This window comes from Peromyscus californicus, unplaced genomic scaffold (genome assembly GCF_007827085.1).
Source record: "Peromyscus californicus insignis strain IS unplaced genomic scaffold, ASM782708v3 Scaffold_8__1_contigs__length_139910024, whole genome shotgun sequence".
NCBI classification, from domain to species: domain Eukaryota; kingdom Metazoa; phylum Chordata; class Mammalia; order Rodentia; family Cricetidae; genus Peromyscus; species Peromyscus californicus.
In genome coordinates, this window is record NW_026294606.1 from 45,559,044 (window position 1) to 45,582,084 (window position 23,041).

The following is a 23,041-nucleotide window of genomic DNA, read 5'->3' on the forward strand; positions in this document are numbered from 1 at the left end:
GACCCTCAAAAATGCCATTGAGTTCCTTTTCTGTTGTCCATCTGCTGTTGAGCATGCAGCCTACCCTTAAGAGTAGTTTGTTTCCCCAGTGAGACTCTTTTCTAATTTTTTTTGTATCTCATTAGCCAAGACCGTGTGACAATTGGAATAGATGACAGTAGACCCTTATAGAACATACCCATACTCTTTAAAATGTTTATTTATGTAATTATAACCTTTGATTTTTCTTAGTGATTTAGAGAAGTATCAAGATAAACAGTAAAACAGAGTTTGAGCAAAGATGTCATTGAAGGCAGAAAAGAACCAGAGGTTGGATTAAAATCCTAAGCCATGGCCAGGTTACTATTCTATTAATTGTTGACCAGGAAGGCTCCTAAGGCTCTACAAACCATAAAGGCTATTACTACCACCATTATTATTATTATTATTATTATTATTATTATTATTATTATTATTGCCTGTAAGGCTAAAACCAGGTGGCAAGTCCATGTTGTTAAAGACACTGCGTGCTTTTGCTACAGGACACCGAGAGATCAGGTAGAGACCAAGCTGGAAGCTCTCACCTATTTACTGGCTTTCTTTAGTGCCAGGAAGCACTGTGTAGGCTACTATGGGAGAATTGTTACCACTAGTCCTGTTCAGCTATAGACCCTGTCTATTACAGTACCAGCTTGCCTGATATGATGTGCCTGCTGGTACAGTAGTGACAAGACTATTATGGTCTAATAATGTTGCTTCTGATTGGAAGGAAAAGCCAAAAGCCAGTGGTTTGGAAGGTCATTGCTATTATTTGATAAATAGGTGCAATATTCCTGTCAAATTGTATCAAAATATTTATATTTAGGTTCATAGGTTACTACAGCTAACTGTCCTGGGGGGGGGCACTTCTTTTTTCAGTGGGTGGTATACTGAGAGACTGTTCTTAAAAATTAGTGGCAGTCACTGTGGTAGTAATGGCATATATTTAGTCATAGATGGATTAAAATGATCAGACATGTATATCACTCCCTTCCAAGCACAGTAAACAAGTCCAGAAGATGGAACAGAAAGAACCTAAAAAGCAGAGCAGTTGTTCTTAACATTTATAATGCTGTGACCCTTTAGTACAGTTTCTCATGTTGTGGTGACTCCCAACCATAAAATTATATTATTTCTACTTCATAACTGTCATTTTGCTACTGTTATGTATTGTATGTAAATATCTGATATGCAGGACATCTGATCGGCAAACCCCAAAGGGGTTATGACCCACAGGTTGAGGACTGCTGAACTAGAGGAAGGGACAGAATGTTATGTAGCAGTTCCCTCCATATTGAAACATTACTTCCTGGAGGGAGGAGGGAGGCTTATAAGAGTCAGGAATTGAACAAATCAAACAAGGCACAGAAAGTAACTGAAACTTACAATGTTCAAGAAGCTGATGAAAGATGTAATATTCATAGGCCTCTCCCAATGTCATATAAATAATAACAATTACTGGGCTTAAGAGACTCTTCAACCAGATGAGCTACTTGCACACCATGTAGGGAGTTCTGGACATATAGCCTTCCTATATTATTGGCCCATGTTAGGGCAGAATTTTTTGGCAATTCAGTGACTTTTGAGTCACCCATGGTCTTACAGTAACTCTTCATTGCTCTATATTTTTCTATAAGTAGCCTTAGTGAGCCTATTAGTTCATAAATTTGATTTCTGTGGAATCATTTCTTTGATCTGTTGTGGGTGACCTATCTGGGATAAATAAGCTCCCAAACTATTATTTGTCTGTGTTTTACACAGTGCTGGCCCTTGCATGCCACAAATCCAGTGTCCCGGGCCAGGTGAGATATACCCACTAGGGCAATAGTGGCAAGACTGTTTATGAGGTAACCAGCTACACTAATGATTAGATTTGAAGCCTGCTTCATGGGAAGGGATTCATTCTTGGTTCTATAAACATTGCTAAAACACATTACAAGGGAAGTCATCGACTCAAAGGGGAAATCTTTTGATTTGTTTTGTTAAGTAGTCAAGTTGCCAAACCACCACCATCTAAATATTTATGTTTATATCCATAGATCACCACTGCTTCCAATCTTTGGCAGAGAATCTTTTGACTGCAGTGGGTGCTGATTAATGTAGAGACTCCACCTGTTCAAAGTGTTGAACGTGATTATGAGTGCTTATCCATAGATGAGATACATTGTTTCCCCGCAAAGCTCAGGTAACAGTCTAGAAGAGGAAGAGGAAAGAATGTAAAATCCCAAGAATGGGGAAGAGTGCTATGAAAAACACTCTTCTGAACATGATATAGTGTATACATACCAACTCACAATAGCCATGGTTACCTGCACAAAATCAAGCCAATTAAAAATTCTGGCAGGGAGGAGGCTCCTGAGGTCCCACCCCTAGCTAAGGAGTTAATGTCAGTTTGTGACTACTGGGGACAAGAGAGTTACTTTTCTTTGAAGTGTGGCCACTAGAACTTTGTCAATTGCCCTTTGGATGATTCCACACCCAGTGAAATAATGGTAACATTAATTGGACTCAGTGAGTTATAAGGAAAATGAGAGATTGAAGATGGACAGGAGATAGGGTGGAAGAGGGAATTGGAGGGAGGGACTGGGAAAGTGGATATAATTAAAAGGCATTGTATAGATCTGTAAACTTTTCAAAAAATATTAAAAAATGCCAAAACAAATCGCTGATGATGTTTAGAACGGAAGTAGTTTATTCACTGCTGGTAGGAATGTAAGTTAGTCAAGCTACATTTTTTTTTTCTAATCACCACACAACAGTTCTGCCCATTGTTAATTTCTTATGAAACAATGACTTTTGTGTTTTACATTATGACTGACTTCCTTTTAAGATATTTTATTGTGCATTATTTATCTATGAAGATAATCCATGATTGAATTCTATGCTCTAACCAGTAAATCCACTTCAAGTATAATGAGACTGGCAAATTAAAGTAAGAGAATGGTAAAGCACAAAACCAAAGCAGAGATGTCATAAAGAAAGCTGAAGTGGGGCTGTCATGGCAGTGGCTGAGTGTCACCATCTCAAACCTTTTTGTATCAAGTCCCTGTTCAAGGAATTGCCTACCATCTGCACTGGTAGAGAGGTATGTAGTGGTCTGAACTTGACAGTGTTTACTTTTCTTTTATCTAAAAGCCATGTTCTAATAATTCTTTTAATGCACTTGTGTGTGTGTGTGTGTGTGTGTGTGTGTGTGTGTGTGTGTGTGTGTGTGACAGCATGGATGTGCAGGTTGGAGCACAACTGTTCAAACAGCTACAGAATGATTCCCTTCATTGCCCTTAGTGCTCTCTGTCTAGACAGCCAGGAAAGCTGAGGACAGATGTATAGTTACTTAGGCCCCCAAATTTGTATGAGGTTTGAAAAATGGAAAGTTTTCTAAGTCAAATGCAGAGGACACAAGGGCATCTAAGCCCTCCTGGAAGAGTCACCTGGTGTCTTCTTATGTAGCTGACAGTAGCCTGACTTCTGTGCAGCCTGACTTGCAAATTTGGCCTGTTACTTAGGGGAAGAACTTGTTTTTCCTTGAAGATTTACTCTTCAGAAGGAGATTTGTGACTCAGTCAGGCATTGAGACCAATTCTAGGATCAGGTGTCGTGACAGGGATGTTTCTGGAAGTGGAATTGTGTGCAGTATTACCTTTTAAAACCTGCAGAGTAATGCTGCCTTTAGGGAGAAGTGAGTGGCCGATGTGAAAGAGGAATCACAGCACTGGGATGGTCCTGACTGTGGGGAGTCTTCCCTGCTTCTCTCTTTTGTAAGATGACTAGTGGACTGGTTTTCTTTAAACTATGGGAAACAAGTGAAACCTTCAACTGTATATATTGAAAACAAACCCATTAATAAAGGAAGTCAGGCTTTCTGTGGGGCACTTGGCTTGCCCCCAGCCCAGAAATGCTCTTTCTGAGTTTCCAGCAGAGCTGCCAAACTCTTGTCTCCACACCTTCTTTCAGAATGTCCCTTTCCTTCCAAATCGACTTGCTACTATCATTATGGTCTTGTTAAAACTACACAACATCCAAAGGCATTTGCTCCATAGAGTTTTCCTTTAGTGAGAAGCAACAGAGGAAGAAGTGTGTAGCAGCATTTGTAGTCAGTATTCCTTCAGGGAGACATACTAAAGGAAAATAGTGACACTCCTGCAGGAAGAAGATCTTTTCATTTTATGTTTGAACAGTTAGAATTTGGACAAATACATGTGTTTTTCCTTTATTTTTGCACCTTATACAATATCCTGAATAGGGATACTGGGATAGATTATATCATTTTATTAACATGTGGAACAAATAGGTCTGTGCCCCTAAAATGTATGCTGACTGTAGGTCTTATATAAATGAATGTAGGCATTTAAGGTTTTTTTGTTGTTAGATTTTAGGCTAGTTTTATCTAGTTTTGGAGCTTTGTCCACGTTCCTCTAGGTAAGACTTTTTCTGAGGATTTGATAACTTGTCTTTATCCATATGTATATTATGGAAATCTGATAACTTGTCTGTGCTTCCATATATAGGCATATATGCATAAATATAGTAAATACTCTCATATAATTGGCAAGACTCACTCACCAATATGATTCCCTCAGTTGTGTGTTGCTGCTTCTATCCCCTTGTAGAGAGGGGTGAAGACAAGAAAAGAAGTGAGAGGCAGATCCTGAATATTGCATCTAACCAGGACCTAAAGGTATGTGAAAAACTTGTGAATTATATCTATTTTTTTTCCTTTTAGGTCTTGAATTTGCCTCAGTTGATTGATGATTCCAAGTATAAAACGAACCATCTTCGGGTGCAGAATAGAAAAGAGCTTATTAAAATCCTATCTGCAAGGTAAGCTTGGATCTGATGCCTAAATGAATTATCTTGTCCTCATTGTGAGAGGCTTTGTGGGTCCTCTCCTTTTATATCAGTTTGTAGTTCTCTTTATTTCCCAAATTGATTAATGAAAAGCCACCATAAAATAGTTTGTTGTTAAAAACAAAACATTTGAAAGCATTTAAATGTCTTATTAAATACCAACTCCTAACAATGGTGTAAACAAAGTCATAGTGACTTAAGCTGGGTTGCTTCTTTGAAGTATGTAACTGTTTGGATTTAGCATATCATAAATTGCTAACAACAAGTGCAACAAGAATTTAACATTAATTGTACTTTCACTGTGTTAAAAACTCTGTATATCATCTCATTTAACCCTTACAAGCATCCTGTGAAGTAGGTCCTGTTGTTCCCATATAAGTAAACCCAAATATGTGGAGGTGAAATTAAGTTCATTAGATTTTCTGAGCCCTTGATGTGAATGAGTTACTGTGATGGAAAATGCTAGTTTAAGTAATGAGTTATTAAAGAGTCATATTAATTATTTGATTTCTAAATTTCCATTCATGTCATGTTTTACTTTTAGGAAATATATACCAATTTTTGAATTTTGCATAAAAAAGTAATCTAACTCTTTCCTATTTGTTTGCTTCTAAATTTTTTAGTCTGTAAAAATAGTCTTTGTGGGTTTTGTGACTCCAGATGCCTACATGTGTTGTCACCCAGTGTTGAAGATTTGCTTTTGTTATGCCAATGACTTAAGGCTTTGTTCAAATGACCATGTGATTTCATGTAATATAAACTGATTCTTAGAAAGTAAAGTCATGCTTATGATACTTTTATTTCCTTGTCTTGAATTTTGGGACCTTTCCATGAAATTCTGGATATTTATTTACCCTTTTTTCTTCCTGGATTTTAAACACTTCTCTACACTGTATCTCTTCCATGTGCCAAATGCTCTGTGTGTCAAGGGAGGATCTGTGTGTGGGACTAATACACATAGAGTAGGAGAATGGAAAATGGGTGCCCCTTTCCTTATCAACAGTTAAATATAATTCTGATTCTACTGCAAAGCTTCACAGCCCTTATGATTAACCTTTCTTCACATGAGAATTACCCATTTATTTCTACATTTTGCCCCTTTGTCTCCTAAGCATTTTTAATTCATTTAATTCATTGATAGGATTTTTTCCTTTCACACCATGGTTACCAAATCTCAATAATAGGGACTTGTGAGAACCTTATAAAAAGCTCTTTGATGGACTAAAAAATCATGCCCATACTGTGAGAAGAGTAGAAAAATAAACCCAGGAAGATACAAGTATCATCTTGTTATTAAATTGCCAGCATTTTGATAGCACCAGGACACACAAAATTAGAGTTTCCTGTACCCTAAAACTTTTTGATTCCTTGATTAGTTCAGTTATAGAATTCTACTATGGAAGACTTTAAGCAGACTTTGATATAGAGAAAACCTTTTCCTTTTGAGGTAAATCAAGTAGCATTTCACCATTTTATACACCCACACCCACACATAGGAATTTAAGCATTTTGAAATCATAGAGTCATTATTTTTCTACTCTGATTCAAGAAGGAAATAGAAATATGCTGAAAGGAAGAATCTAAGGGTGGTTACAGAGAGGAACCTTGACTGGAGATTTTTCATAAAGGGTCCTCATGGTTTTTGTTGTTGTTTTTTATTTGTTTTTATGACCAAGTTTCATGTTCTCTTAGTGTATTGACTCTTTTTTTTGGTATTATCTTACGATTTTTATAATTTTCAATACTTCCAATACCTTCTCATTCAGGATATGTCAAATAGTGGGGAAAAGGAAAGAGTAGCATATTTATTCATTCCTGCTTATAAGCACATCCTTTGTCTCTCTAAACAAGTAGGAGTGGGTACATTAATCTTATTTAGTGGTTAGCTTTCAGAAGTCTTTACAAATGCCTTCAAATTTGCCATTCTCATTATATGATCTACATTTTCCCCCAGTATTGTAAAACTTCAGTGGCTTTCCACAAATTACAGGCCTAAGCCCAGTATGTTCAGTTTGAAACCTAGAGTCATTCATAGTCTGACATCACCGAAATTTCCTGTAGTTTCCTATCCTATTTCAGTTGGAGGCCCCTGCTCTTGCCACACTCCCATCTTCTGTCTTCTGTCTTATTTCCAGAATTAATGTTTTACTGAAGCAGTTGTAGCTGCATGGCTATTTCTACATTGCTATGAAGCCACTCTCTCATATTTCTTCCTAGGTTCCCTGACAAATGACAGCATCTTTAGGAGAGAAAGGATCCAGTTTGTGTGTCATATCCAGCCTATAATCAAACACAAGCAAAATGGGCATGAGTTCTTGGGACAGTATTGCTCAGGAGTATGCATTGTTCAGTATTCTGATCTTGACCAAAAAAGTTTCCTTTCGGTAATTTCAGAAATTGTGAATCATTTGAAGTTTGTTCCATGAAAACAGAGACATTAGCTAGCAGGGAGAAAGAAAGGACTGCCTTTGCTAGATGCCAAGTTCAGGCCTGAGATATGCGATTCTTCTTCCTCTTCACAGATTCAGAGGGTTAGTCCATGACCATCATGGCAGAAAGGCGGGGAGCAGGCATGTTGTCGGAGCAGTTCCTGAGAGCTTACATCCTTTTCTACAAGCAGAAGGCAGAGAGAGAGCTAACTGGGAAACTTTTGGGTTTCAAAAGCCCACCCCCAGGGGCACACCTCCCCAAATAATGCCACATCTCCTAATCCTTGCCAAACTGTTCACCAACTGGGGACCAAGCATTTAAATATATGAGCTAGATGGCCATTCACGTTCAAACTACCACAGGTTTTATATATACAGTGAGTGGATAGAAAAGGCATTTTAAAGCCAGGTGGTGGTGGCGCACTCAGGAGGCAGAGCCAGGCGGATCTTTGTGAGTTCGAGGCCAGCCTGGTCTACAGAGCGAGATCCAGGAAAGGCACAAAGCTACAAAGAGAAACCCTGTCTCAAAAGAAAAGGCATTTTAAGGACCACATTCTTTCCACATACCGTATTTCTCACCCCTGCAGTGACACATCTCACCTCTGCAGTGACACATAGTCACTTTGTACTTGTTTATTAATTTAGTATATACTTACTGGAGGCTCTTGCTTATAAGTTGTAAGCATTGGAGATAAATAAGTAAGAGAAAAGTACATTATTAAAAGATAATTAGGGAATGGAAAAGATGAATACCCGAGGTTGGGAATGAGGGTGGCTTCATCCTCATATATTCATCAAGGGGGCCTGCTCGATAAAGTAAGATTTGAACAGAGGCCTGTAGGAATTGAGAGAAGTCAATCAGCAGAGACCTGTGCTGTGGGATGTTCTGTATGGCAAATGTGTTGCTGATTAGTCAATAAATAAAACACCGATTGGCCATTGGCTAGGCAGAAAGTGTAGGCGGGACAAGGAGGAGAATAAAACTGGGAAGTGGAAGGCTGAGTCAGAGAGACACTGTCAGCCGCCATGATGAGAAACAGCATGTGAAGATGCCGGTAAGCCATGAGCCATGTGGCAAGGTATAGATTAATGGAAATGGATTAATTTAAGCTGTAAGAACAGTTAGCAAGAAGCCTGCCACGGCCATACAGTTTGTAACCAATATAAGTCTCTGTGTTTACTTGGTTGGGTCTGAGAGGCTGTGGGACTGGCGGGTGACAGAGATTTGTCCTGACTGTGGGCCAGGCAGGAAAACTCTAACTACACACCTGGAAGAGGTTTCTAAGACTGAGGGCATGTGATGGAGTTCTAGAAGCAGCTCATCAGCTGCTGTGCCCTAGGCTAGGGGAGCAAGGGGAAGGCTGAGGAGGGGGCACAGACATCAAAAGAAGTGAAAAGCAGATCAAACTGTGAAAATAAAGACAGGCGTTTTAAGCAGGTTGATGCTTAGATTGTGAAATAAGGGAATTTTGGTTTTTTTGGCAGGGGATTAGAAGATGGGTTTGCCCAGCAGTAGCTTGTATTTTGTATCTAACCTGAAGTGTCAAAGGGCAGTCTTTGTTTGGTAGAAAGTTCAAAGTATTCCAGGAACACCAAGCCAGTAAAACTTCCTTGTATTTCAGTGGAGAGGCCATGAGAACTCATGAGTTTCCATAATATGTTTTTCTGTTACAGTAGCAGTAATCAGGACTCTGGGGAAGCCATTAAGGGAATGAATGCTGTTTCCATCTAGTCAAGAGAATGGGGACTTCCTCTGGCTTGAGGGGGGGGAGCACCTGGTAGTCTAAGATATGAAAAAGGTAAGAGGTAATCCAGTAGGGCCAGTAAATCACTTAGTTAAGGAACTACCCCAAAGAAGGCAGGTTCAGTTCATGCCATGCTAAGGAGATGGGTGGGATAATTATCTTCTTAATGAGATCATGTACTTTTCCTGCCCAGATGCCTTGTGCTCTGTACAGTTACCACACAGCTACTCTGAAACTCTGTTAGGTTTAAGTCTTGACTCAGAAAGGAGCAGCTTTTCCTTTCTTTTCTTTTGGATATGGCCAGGACCTAAGTTAACTTTTTCTAGTACTTTTGGCTTTTCACTCTTTCTCTTAAGTTGCCTCCCTTTTGCCACATGGTTGCTTGCTGAACCTCCACACCTAACCCGGAAGTCATGGTGTTCTTGCTTCCTGTTTTCCATGTCCCTCCTCCAGGCAGCTACTGAAGTTTACAGTGAAGCTGCCTTGTGGTTTTTCTTTTAAGTGCTAATAAAATTGTCCTTGACCTTTTATCTGAATGATTCTTAAGTTCTTTTATAAAGAAGAGTCAGAACCTAGAGAGGGACCCCAATTTCATTGGTAACTCAGTGTGATATCCAACGCTGGGCTCCCTTAAATTTTGCACTCACTCACTCACTCACTCACTCACTCACTCACTCACTCACTCATTTTTACAAACATAGAATGCCTACTGTATACCAAGGACTGTTCTGAAAGTTAGGAAAATTGCATAAAGAAAGGCAAAATGCCCAGCTCCCCGGATGCCGACTTTCTAGAAGACAATTTTTGTGGTTGCCTTGAGCATGTTTTTTCATATAATGTTTTTATTTTTTTAATTTTTTTCAGCTTTAAAAGAGTATTACAAGAATGTGTTAACCGCTTATAGTCTTTTCTTAATATATTAATATGAATGCTATATATTTTTTGTGTTTGCAAATCCTTGTTAAAGTGAAAGCAAACTTTTAGATCACTAGCAGTATTATCATGTCAGTATAGCAGGTTTTTGCTTATGGTCTGTTATTAAACATTATAAGTACTTTTCATCTGTGCTCCTATATATTCTCATCTTTAGACTATGTAAAAAATGTGGAGGGATTTCTGAGAATGAATTAGCAGTACAGATAACTTTAAAAATAAACTTTAGGCATGATGGACTCACAAGAAACTCATTTCTTGTACTCAACTTGACACCCCAAACTGAAAACTGAAGCATTAACAGATTTTTACAAGTGTATGTGCCTCAGCAGACATATGGATTTCCTACTGTGTTTCATAATCTTCCAAGAATTTTCCTCAGCCATGAGTATTTCCTTCTTTGCCACAGTAGGATTCATGTGAAGGCTGTACAATCAGGAATTCCCTTTGTACACAGTGGAATTCTTAGCCTGCTCCACGACCTGTAAGAGGCTTTCCTTTGACTGTTCTTGCAGAATACAGTTGGAGGCTTTCTTGGAGCTCCAGTATCATTATCCAGACTGCCGCCTGCTTTGGTCATCAACTGTTTTCTGTAGCCAGCACACACAGTTCCCTCCTGGGCTCTCAGGTGTTCCTAGTCCCCGAAGGTGCCTGCCAGCAAATCTTTTTTTTCTTTTTGTAATGTGGAAGACTTTCCCCTTGAGCTTGCCATTTTATCCTGAGTGTTGCAGAAAGTCTGTTTACCCAGCTGCTAATATTGAACACCAGGTAAAGTAAAATATATTAAACCTTAGCTAAAACACAAAGAACACAAGTAACAGATTTGTCCCAGTTCTGGCAAACATATCTCATCTTTGTGTTGTTAAGGAGCAACAAACTCTTAAACTTATGTGAGTAGCACACTAGATCAGCATTTTTGTAATAGTTAGGACCTCAAAAGTGAAAGTCCTCATGTGTGTTCAATCTAAGAAAAGAAGGATGAATATGATGTGGTTTTGCTTGGGGAGAAATCCCAGGAAGCCATGAAGGTGAGAAGTAGGAAATGACAACAACGGAGGAAGTAGAAATAAGACTCACATCATCCCCTGCCTCCTCCCCATGTTGCTAACATTTTTTGGTCTTTGTCTAGATACCCTGGTTCAGCAGTTGGGATGAGATGTGAAGCCTGGGCTCCTGAGGAGTGCCTGGTCTAATAAGGAAAGCAAATACATAAAGCAGTGAATGAAATAAACACTAGCAGTGTGTGGCTAGTGCCAGGGTGGTCAAAGTGCTGTGGAGCCTAGAGAAGGGACTGCTGTTTCAGCCTAGGTAAAGCAGGGAAGGCTTCTTGGAGGCAGTCCCACTTGCCATGAATCTTGAAGGACAGATGGAATTAAGTGAGGGAAGGAAAAGGTATTTTAAAAAACAGAAATAATTACTTGAGCTAATTTTAAAAGACTTAAAAGATCCTGAAGGAAGAAAAAAATATGGCTTGGGATGACATGGATGGTAGCTTTTAAACTTGGGAAAAAGTTACTAATGTAAGCCAGTGTCTCTTGACACAGTCCAGGAAGTCATTGCTAAAAGTGGCTGTGCTGCTTCCTCATGAACAAAAGCAACAGACTGCACACTTTCTTGAGATAATTTATTAATATAAATAATTGTCGTTGGCTGACTTGATCTCTTAAATGAAGTCTCAGGTATATAGTTGTGAATTTACTTAATTTCAGAGTTTACTGTAGTGAATCACTGTGAGATTAAATATTCTATTTCAGGATTTCTGAAAAGAGGTATTAAATATTTTTGGAATTGAATTAAGAATTTATTTTTTTAAAAAAGCTTCCTCTAATCTGTCATCACATTATTTTAATAGATGTATACAAATTTTTTTAGACTTGAACCTAAAGCACGTATTCAGTGCTAATGGAGGGACTATAAGTTCAGAAGTACCTGATTTAATGTTAATTGGACAGAACAAAACAAACAGCCCTGATGTAGCTGTAAGTTTCTCTGGTCCCATCTGGCCCCACAGTCCCGTGTTTCTCTGGTCCTGCCTGGCTCCACAGTCCTGTAGCCACTCATACAATAATCACTCAGAGGCTTAATGTTAATTGCAAATCATATGGCCTATGGCTCAGGCTTCTTGCTAGCTAGCTCTTATAACTTAACTCAACCCATAACTATTAATCTATGTATAGCCGTGTGTTCTGTGGCTTTACCTGTGTCCCATTACATGTTGCTCCTTGTAAGGCTGTTTTGTGTCTCCCCCTACTCTTTTTATCCTCTCACTATCTCTCTTGGATTTTCCTGCCTGGCCCCATCCTGACCTGCCATAGGCCAGTGCAACTTTATTTATTAGCCAATGGGAGCAACACATATTCATAGCATACAGAAAGACATCCCACAGCACTTCACCTTTTCTGTCTAATCAAAAAGGAAGGTTTTAATTTTAACATAGTAAAATTATATATAATAAAATAGTTATCAAGCAAGAATTACAATTATAATATCTAGTCTATTTTGTAAAATCAATATATAAAATATTTCAAACAGGAGTAGGAATATGTGTATAATATACCAAATACAGTTTTGTATTTATATCAATATACAAGTTATCTTAAATAGGAGTATAAGAATAGTTTACTGTGGGGGTGTATTTTTGCATTTCTGTGGGCCTCTCTAGCACTTTGTTTCTTCCTATTCTCATGTGGTCTTCATTTACCATGGTCTCCTATTCCTTGTTCTCCCTCTCTGTTCTTGATCCAGCTGGGATCTCCTGCTCCCCCAAGCTCTCTTTCCCTCGACCCTCGCCCTTTATTATCCCCACTCATGTCCAGGCTGTTCATGTAGATCTCATCCATTTCTCTGTCACTGGGCGATCCCTGTGTCTTACGGTCGAGAGACAGCATGAACTGACCTACTCTGGTGATGGGATGGCTAAACACCCTAATTGTCATGCTAGAAACCCCATCCAATGACTGAGGGATCTGGATGCAGAGATCCACGGCTAGGCCCCGGGAGTACAATTAGCGAGAAAGAGGAGGGTTTATGTGAGCGAGAATTGTTGAGACCAAGGTTGGATAAAGCACAGGGACAAATAGCCAAATGAATGGAAACACATGAACTATGAACCATTGGCTGAGGGGGCCCCAACTGGATCAGGCCCTCTGAATGGGTGAGACAGTTGATTGGCTTGATCTGTTTGGGAGGCATCCAGGCAGTGGGACCGGGTCCTGTGCTCATTACATGAGTTGGCTGTTTGAAACCTGGAGCTTATGCAGGGTCGCTTGGCTCGGCCTGGGAGGAGGGGACTGGACCTACCTGGACTGAGTCTACCAGGTTGATTTCAGTCCTCGGGGGAGGCTTTGCCCTGGGGGAGGTGGGAATGGGGGGTGGGCTGGGGGGAAGGTGAGGGAGGTGGGAGGGGGGAGAACAAGGGAATCTGTGGCTGATATGTAGAACTGAATTGTATTGTAAAATAAATAAATAAATAAATAAATAAATAAATAAATAAATAAATAAATAGAATAGTTTACATTTGTGTCAGTTTACAAGAATCCATATCAGTGCAAATTATCCAAGACTGATAGTTTGCTAAATCAATTTACTAGTAGATACAGTAATCTACCTTAATATACTATATTTATCCATTCCCCACCCCCTTTTAAAGGAGAATACTGATTTTAAATTTTGTTTTTCCACCCCCAACCCTATAACCATCCATCCATAACCCTGAGAAAAATGAAACCTTTTGGAGAGGGGGCATCATTTTCTTAGAATTGCTTCCTGCTGTTTAGGGGGTGACAGTATCTCTGTGGGGTTTTGTAAGAAAGTTTAGATAGTTAGGTCTCAATAGGGCTAGCTGTAGAATCTGCAGTCAGTCTCAGAGTAGCTGGTATGATTGTCTGAGATTCTGGATAGAGGTGTAGTATGATGGACCATCTAAGCTGATCATTGAGTAATATTCTTAGGTACAATGGCATCTTTTTGGATCGAGTAGAGTCATTGTTGTGGGGGCTCCATCTCCCTTTTGGAGAATTCAGAGATTGCTATTGGAAAGACTTTTCACTGTAGAAAACTTAAAAATTATTAGTATCAAAATAGAAAGTTTGGATTTAGGATGATTCAAGAAAGAATTCCCAGAAATCAAGGATAAGCATGGAGAGAAATAGAATCTTGACAATTGTCCCTAGATTATTGGTTTTCTTCTGTCCCACACCAATTGGCTCTTCTGATATGAGACAGAATCTCCTAATTTTTTCTTTTAGCAACATGCTTGGGTTTAGAGAACTGGAGAGCCACATTCCAACTCCAAAGCCATCTTGATTTATAATTGAATCAGGACCACAACTTTTCTAGAGTTAAAGAGGTATGTTAGGTGATGTTAGGCAGTGAGATATTACCCTGTGGAGTATATTGATACCAATATGTCCTTCCTTTATGTGGTAGATGTCTAGGTGTCCAAAGCCTTATAATTTCTTGAAGATGGGTATTTCTATTATCTTGTAAAGACAAAAAAATAGAACCCTGCTCAGACCCTTGTTTGTTGTTTTGCTTACAACTTGTAGAGTTGTCACATTGGTGGATGAGCTATCACTTCTCCTCATTAAGGGGTTTCTCCTGTTTGAAGCAAATTTTTATTAATATTGTTGGTATCCATAGCTTTTCCTCTTCTGCAGAAACAAAAGCAAAACCCCTTCCCCAATGTAGGACATATCCTGATTTCCATTCTGAGGTCAACACATCTTGGAAGTAAATTGGTTGGTTTAGCTCAGGAGTTTTTTCCATTGTCCAATGTCTCTCCACACTGTTGTTCTTTTCTCATCAGCATTGAAAAATTTCAAGGTTAATAAAGAATTATTATTCAATCTATTTCTAGGAGTCATTGTTTATTTGGCATATCCTTTAAAGTTATATTAGATCTTTCTATGACTGCTTGACCTGTGGGATTGTGTGGTATACCTGTAACTTGCTTTATATAGTAATAAGCAAAAACTGTCTCATTTTATTTGAGACATATGCTGGCGCATTATTGGTCTTAATTTGTACAGGTATTCCCATGATAGCCATTACTTCAATTAGGTGTGTAATGATAGAGTCAGCCTTTACAGAACTCATAGGAGTTGCCCATTGAAATCCTGAGTAGGTGTACATATTTTAATCTTCCAAATTCTGCAAAATGAAACACATACATCTTCTGGATTTTATTTCTTTGTATACCTTTAGGATTACTTCCTGCGGGTAATGCAGTTTGGTTATAGAAGGAACAAGTAGGACTTTTTTTTTTTTTTTTTTACAATTTCCTTGGCTTGTTGCCAAGTGATGGAAAAGTGCTTTTTCAAACCTTTACTATTTACATGATGTTTCTTAAGAAATTCTGAGGCTTCTAGCACATTACCTATTAATGACTGAACTATCTCATCATTACCTTGTGCTAGAGGACCTGGCAGACCCATATAGGATCTGATGTGTATTTTATATACATAGGATGTTCTCTATTTCTGATGATTTCTTGTATAAATAGTGAAGTTAATTCTGTATTATTAGGAATAAATTCAGCAGTTTCAATATGTAAAACAATTCTCTCTGCATATTGAGAGGCAATAACTATATTGAGAGGTTTTATGAAGTCCATTAGTACCATAACAATGGCATACAGTTCTGCCTTTTGTACAGAATTGTAGCAGCTTTGAACCACTTTACTTAAACCTCCTGATTTATACCCTGCATTTCCTGATTTATTTGCAGTAGTATAGAATGTGGGGACTCCAGAGATTGGTTTCTGCCATACACATTCAGTTCTTTATGAAGTCTATTCTCTTGCTTTGGGGATAGCAATTGTTAATTTCTCCCAAAAAGTTACTTCATGCTCTTTGCCAGTATTCATTATCTTTGCATAAAGAGGAAATTTCCTCGTTAGCTAAAGGTACTACAATTTCTGCTGTAGCCATTCCTGTCAATTGATGAAGTCTTAGTTTTCCTTTTAGAATCAAATCAGAGATCTTTTCTACATAAATCTCTAACTTCTTACTTAGTTTACATGGTAGAAATATCCATTCCAATAATATCTTTCCTCTGCATCAAAATCCCTGTGGGAGAATGACCAGCATGCAGTTAAGTTCTGGATTCACACAATCCACATGTGCCTCTGTCATTTTCTTTTCTACTAGAGCCAATTCCTTCTCAGCTTCAGCTGATAATTACCTTGGATTTTTTAAGTTTTTGTACCCTTTTAGGATATTTGCCAGATTTGCTATTCTATCTTCAGGTATTAAAATGATGGTATGTAAGTTGGAAATGCTTCCTAACAATTTTTGAAAATTATTAAGAGTCTGTAGTTGATCTCTCCTGAGTTGTACTTGGGGTCTAAATTTTTGTAGATTTATCTTATATCCTAAATAATTCATAGAATTTCCTATTTGTATTTTTTCAGGAACAATTTGTAATCCCCAGCAAGGCAAAACTTTTTTTTTTATTTCTTCAAACATGTTTTCTAAGGTGCCTAACTTTGGATCAGGTAATAAGATATCATCCATATAATGGTAGATTATAGATTGTGGAAATTTTGCATGAATTATTTCCAACGGTTCTTTTGCACAAAATATTGGCACAGGGTAGGGCTATTTAACATTCTCTGTCAGAGGACCTTCTATTGATATCTCTTGACTGGCTGAGAATCATAAGTAGGTACTGTGAAGGCAAAATTTTCTCTATCCTTTTCTTGTAGAGGTATGGCAAAGAAACAATCTTTTAAGTCAATAACTATAGTAAGCCATTCTTTAGGTAGTAGAGAGGGCAAGAGCATCCCATTCTGTAAGGAGCCCATAGGCTGAATTACTTTATTTATGGCTCTCAGATCTGTCAGCATTCTCCATTTACCAGATTTCCTTTTAATAACAAATACAGGAGAATTCCAAGTCCTGGTAGATTCTTCAATGTGTTGAGCATTTAACTGTTCCTGAACCAGTTGTTCTAAAGCTTGTAGTTTCTCTTTTGTCATAGGCCATTGTCCAATACAGGCAGGTTTATCTGTTAGCCATTTTAAATTATGGCCATTGGTACTTCTGAGAGTTCAATGATAGTTGTGCTGTGTTTATGTACAGCCTGAATGGTTGGTGGCTGTTTTTTTTTTTATAGTATCTTATAATATTATTCTAAGAAATATAAATTGGTCTATATTCCTAAGATTGGAGAAATTTAGTCTGGGTATTCCATTGCTATAACCTGGCCCCAAAGATTCACTGCTACTTTGCCACATATGGCCTCAGCCTTCCTCTGTGTCCTTCTGGCCCTATGCAGTCAACCCATGTAGAACTTTGTTTTACCTGAGGTAGGATTCTAATCCCTAAAAATCGGACATCTACCTCTTGAAGAGGCCAACTCAGAAGCCATGATTTTGGTGTAATTATAGTCACATCTGCACCTATGTCCACTAATCCTTCAAGGACAATGTTACTAATTTGCACTTTAAGCTTTGGTCTTTGTTCATTTATAAAAGTCTGCCAAAATATTTGTTTTATGGTGTGTTTTGGTATTTTTGATCCATCTATCAAAGTTGTTCTATCATCCATGGTGATATTTTATTTGTGCTGAAATGTGGTGATATTTTATTTGTGCTTTAATAAAATTTGCCAGGAGATCAGAGGAAATAGAAACCATTTTAAGTAAACAAAGAAGTCAGGCAGTGGTGCACATGCCCTTAATCCTATCACTTAGCAGGCGGAGGTTCTGTGTGTTCAAGGCCACACTAGGGAAGAGAACCAAGCGTGGTGACATATGCCTTTAATCCCAGTACCAACCATAGAGGTCTGGTGGTCTATGCAGACAGTCAGTGATAAGGAAGTGAGGTAGCTGGGCTAAGGGAGCCAATGAGAGGGCAGAACAGCAAGACAAAAAAGGCGTGGATAAGATAGGAAGTAACTCGCATTTGGAAGCTTCAGAGTTGGTGAACTAAGTTGGCTGGTGGCTTTCCCTATTTTCCTGATCTAAGGCTTCACTCCTATATTTGGCTCCATGTTTTTTATTTAATAAGACCATTTAGAAATTCATCTACAATCCAGTGCAGTATCATTCTTTATATTATGCTCTGGATTATTTTAATTGTCCTTGGGAGGAATTTCCTCTACAGTGATTGGAAATGTTTGGACCATGTTCAATTTAGGGACCTGTGAGAGGCCCACGGAGGCATTTCCTGCTAGTAAAGGGTTGCCTTGTATGTCTCTTATTGATCTGCATTCAACATTGGCCCAGTGTTGGTGTTTGCCACAACTTCTGCATAATCCAGAAGTTTGGAGTCTCCTGTTTGAGTTATTTCTATAAGAAGCATTGCTTCTAGGAGCACCCTGTGTACAGTTTCTTCTTATATGACCTGGTGTATAATACATTTGTTATATTGATGCCTCCTTCTACCTTTGGAAATCACCTCTCTTATCAAAGCCTCATTACTATAGTTAAGAGACTCAACACCGTTTGTATGTTGAATCTGTTCCTCCAAAAGTGCTGACCCGACCTTTAAAGGTGTAAGTATTCTTTTTTATTCTGTATTAGCATTATCAAAAGCCAAAGACTGAGTTAATAACTGTCTTAATTGTGGGTCTGATATTGCCTTGTTTACAGCCATGGTCAGTCTTTCTAAAAAAATCAGTAAATGGTTCTTTTGACTCTTGGAAAACCTTTGTATATAGCTCAGTTGGTTTCCCTGGTTCTGGAATTTTTTCCCCAAGTGCTTAAGCTGCTGTACAGCATAGGGTAATGTGTGCTCATCCAAAGTAGTTTGTACATTTAAATTAGCGAAATGGCCCTCACCAAGAATTTGATCTTGGAATATTTCAAAACCTCTGATTTTACCTTGCTGTTCAATGGCCTTAGCCTCTTCTTTAAACCAGCTTTTCCATTGTAACTGCTGGCTGTATTCTAATACAGCTGAAATTAACCTATTCCGGTAATCTGGTATTATTCTATTTCTAGGAGACCACATATTTAACATCTCTTTTACATATGTTCAATGTATTCCATAGGTGACTACCACTTTCTTAATATTTTTAAATCTCTCATATGAATAGGTTACCAGACATATTCTATATATTATTCAGGATGTGTGTCATCTGCTAGCTTCTCATGGATGGTGACAGGATAAGCCATTTTATAAGAGCTGCAAGGTAATGTCATTACTTGTATGGCTCTGCCCTTCTGCCTATTAGTTCCTTTATTATCCTTACTGAGAGACTCCTCCAGAGCTTGAAATTGATTAATTACCACCTATTGCAGTGTTTGAACCTCCTCTGTTATAAAGGATTCTAGAGATTTCATGGACTCATACAATTTTTTCTGTTCATCAGAAACATATGATTCCACTGACTTTATTTTATCAATTAGTGATTATCTTTCCTCCTTAGAAATTATCTGAATGGCATTAAGATTGCTCTGAAGAGTTATTATTTTAACTGTTAAGTATTCATATTTATTATCAATAGAATTAAATCTGGTTGCCCAGTTATTATTAATAGACTGAAGTTCTTGTGGTAAATTAGTGGATTCCAAAGAAAGAATCCTTCTATTTAAGTCCTGTATCAATCTCATTAATGTCTCATTTTTGCTGTTATTATTAAACCAATTTTTCAATGATATGAGATGAATCATTATGTTAATTGCTATTTTGGTAGACATTATATACATGCCAGGGAGGTCATATATGTCCTCTAATATTTCATCCATAGTACAAACAAAAAGGTTTTAAAATTCCTGAGTGGTGAAATTGTCTGCCATTTTTTTTGAGAAATATTCGAAATTTGTAAAGAAAAATTTTATTAATTTGTTTATTTATTATCATTTTAAAGTGTAAAATTATTAAGTAATTTACCTCAGAGAAAATCCTCAAAAGATTGTCCCATGGGTCCAGATGTTTCATGTGTAATTAACCAGGTTAGGTGAATGGCTGATTCATTGGATGATTTTTGGATGTAGTATCATTGCTTGGCCAGTAGGCGTCGCAGGTATAGCACCAAAACAGGTCTGGTGTGAGCTGACTCAAGCTCTCTGAATGGGCTCTTGTGAATTAAGCACTCACCCAGGCAACCCCTACCTGGTATTGGTGAATATTAGGCAGAGCTGCTGGGATCACAACAGATGAGGCAATATACCAAACAAACAATTAGAAGTGCTGCCTGGGACCCCTGCAGATACTCTGCGGGAATGGCAGTGGTTATAAGAACCTTTGTCTTGTGAGCTGCCTGGCCTACAGGCTCCTAACAAGGCTGCTGCATTCAAGCCATCACCTGAGCAGGAGTCAGGCAGTTCCTGGGGATTTGAGAGGGCTCTGCAGGGTGGAGAAACTCACCAGCAGCTGCCCACAGGTGTTGGGGTTTGGTCATGAGTAGGTGGGCGTGGGATTCAGATCTACATGGTTGGGTGCCAGCTAAAGCGATAAATCCACAGGAGTCTGTTTAAGAAGTACTAGGGAAATTTATTAAGGTAAATTGAGGAAATACACTCATGAATATAGAAAGGAGTAGATAGCTGAAGTCATCCTCTGATCTGACCAGGAGCGAATCTACCTCGTGGGCAGGAGCAGGGAGAAGGGGCATGTGACCCTTCTCTCTCTCTCTCTCTCTCTCTCTCTCTCTCTCTCTCTCTCTCTCTCTCTCTCATTTTAAGAGGTCACTTACAATGGCAGGAAGCACCACCTCCTTCAGGCCCTATAGTCCAAGGTCATGGGCTGAGCAAATACCACTACACCCTGACATTTTGTGTGAGGTCCATCATCCTGTGGCAAGTAAGGAGGAAAGTCTTTAGAGGCCAGGAGGTTGAGAAGATTTTGAGGAGTCACAAGTAGATACCACGTACCATATTCACTTATACCATACTTATTCTCTTTGAGCAGAGGCTATAAGGTAGGCAGGGACCCAGACACATGCTGGCACACATAGACTGTAGACAGGTAGGCAGCACACAGACCTACAGAAAGACACAGGCAGGCTGACAAAGGCGAAACCTCAGACAAAGGATCATGCCTCTGACCTCAAGGTCATATTTATAAAGAATCATACAAAAATAGTGCTCTGCCAAAAATAATTATATAATAGATTACAACACAGTTACTTTTGGAGTGCTCTGACAACAGTGCCAGCCATTTTGTGTTGACTTACTGATGTCTTCTCACTCCATTCCCCATTTCCCACTCTCCCTCCAACCCTTCTCCCCACTCCCAACTTCCTATGTCTGGTGTCAGCTCTGTGTTAGCTGACTCATACCTGATATCTATATCAGCATCATGTTGTCTAAATACAAATGGGCACTTAGGGCTTCCTGTCCTCTACATCTCTCCTGCTAGGTCTTTCTGGGATGCTCCCAAGATTTAATGAAAAGTTTAAACCATTTTTTATACACGTCATTGGCCTAGGGTCTTGTCCAGAAAACAAGATACAAAACTACATGATAGTCCTTATAATGTGGCCCAGACTTTCAGTTAGCCATTACTCTTGTATTGTGGACCCTTTTGGTCTCATGGCCCCTCTGTCTTCAAAGTACACACAGGTCCAGGATCTGTTCTTGCCTGCCTCACCTGTCTCTTGTAAGTTACTTTCCTAGGCTGCTGCATCAAGTCTTCTTTTGCAATAAGGTGTCACCAGACAGTCCTTTCCTCTCCTTTTGACAAGACAGTATATTTCTTAAAGTATATTGTTTTTATTTTCCTTTCTCATAATTGTTTGGGTTTCTGAAATTCAATAAATGATCTGTCAATTAGTGATTGCTGGCATCAGTGATGAACAGAGCTATCTGAGTAGAGCTAAACTGGCCAATAGGGAAGATTCCAGGGCCTACAAAGCAAAAGGGTGAAAGAGCAGTAGTCAGAAACCATGGAGACTCATGGTCACATAATGTCAGAAGACATAAGTTGGAGACCATAGTATTCTTGTGACCAACTCTCATCTTGAACTAGTTCTCTGATTTCCCTGAGCCTCAGGTTCTCTTAAGGACACATGACAGTATCACATCACAGTGAACACTATCACAGGAGAACAAGCTATGAAGCAGATAACATTGTAATAGTTACTTTTGTGTTATTACGATCAAATGTACATATTTGACATAAAACAAGAGAGGAATTACTTTTTTTACATTTTTGCTTTAAATTTTCCAAGGGTTTCAGTCCATCATAGAAGTAAAAGTATGGTAGAATAGCTCCATGCATGGTGGTGGAAGAGTACAGTGGAGGCCGTTCAAATCAGGATGCATCAGGAAGCAGAGCCAGGGATACCTTGCAAATTGCAGCCCTAATGACTTTCTTACCTTTGGAAGCCACATTTCCCAAAGATTCTGAAGCCTCCCCATAGTGCCTCCAGCTAGTGCAAACATTCAAAACATGAGCCTGGGAGGGACATTTCAAATCATCACAGAGAAAAATCTGAATCTTCAGGAATCATCAATTATGGTATAGCAATGTTTTCACTTGTTAATTTTGTATTTTAGAGACAGGGTTTTGCCATGTAGTTCAGGATAGCCTTGAATTCATGGCACTCTCTTGTCTAAGCCTCTTGTGTACTAAAATTACAGCCATGTGCCACCATGACCAATTCTGATAACTTGTTTTTTTAACAATTCCAGTTACAATCATTTTATTAATTCATAAGGTTCATGTACTTGAGAGATTTTTTTCTGTTGAACTACAGTTATTGCAAAACTTAATTTTGGCAATTTTTATTTAATAAAGTAGCTGTCAATCAGAAACCTTGATTGGAATAATATATAGTTTTATTGTTATGACCCAATTTGGTTCTAGTAAAGTGAAGTGAAATTTTAGTTGGCCTGGGCCTTGTAGCTAGAAAATTTATTTATGGATAACTTCAAAAAATTAAAGTAGCTTTCAAGACTTAGAAATACATTTAACTTAGCACTATTTTACTAATGAGGATATTAATAGGGCACAGAGTTTTTTGAAACCTTTTAAAGTGTGCCTTCACAGCCCCTGGTCCATTCCCTTCCAAGAGACACTTGTTCCTTAGTGTGGGCGATGAATTTGGAGGCTTGAGCACTTTACTTGTTGCTCCTTACATTTGAAGCTGTCTTTGCTTAGGAATGAAATACTTCAGT

General features: G+C 38.6%; 1 protein-coding gene across 2 annotated transcripts in view; it reads left to right on the plus strand.

The window, feature by feature from the left end:
* Window positions 1–23,041, plus strand: part of Sugct (succinyl-CoA:glutarate-CoA transferase) — a 735,919-nt gene that overhangs the window by 293,184 nt on the left and 419,694 nt on the right. For both annotated transcript variants that reach the window (XM_052728652.1, XM_052728653.1), the window contains exon 11: window positions 4,742–4,839. In XM_052728652.1, the coding sequence (XP_052584612.1) occupies window positions 4,742–4,839 (98 nt within the window). The remainder of the gene's footprint in view (window positions 1–4,741; window positions 4,840–23,041) is intronic.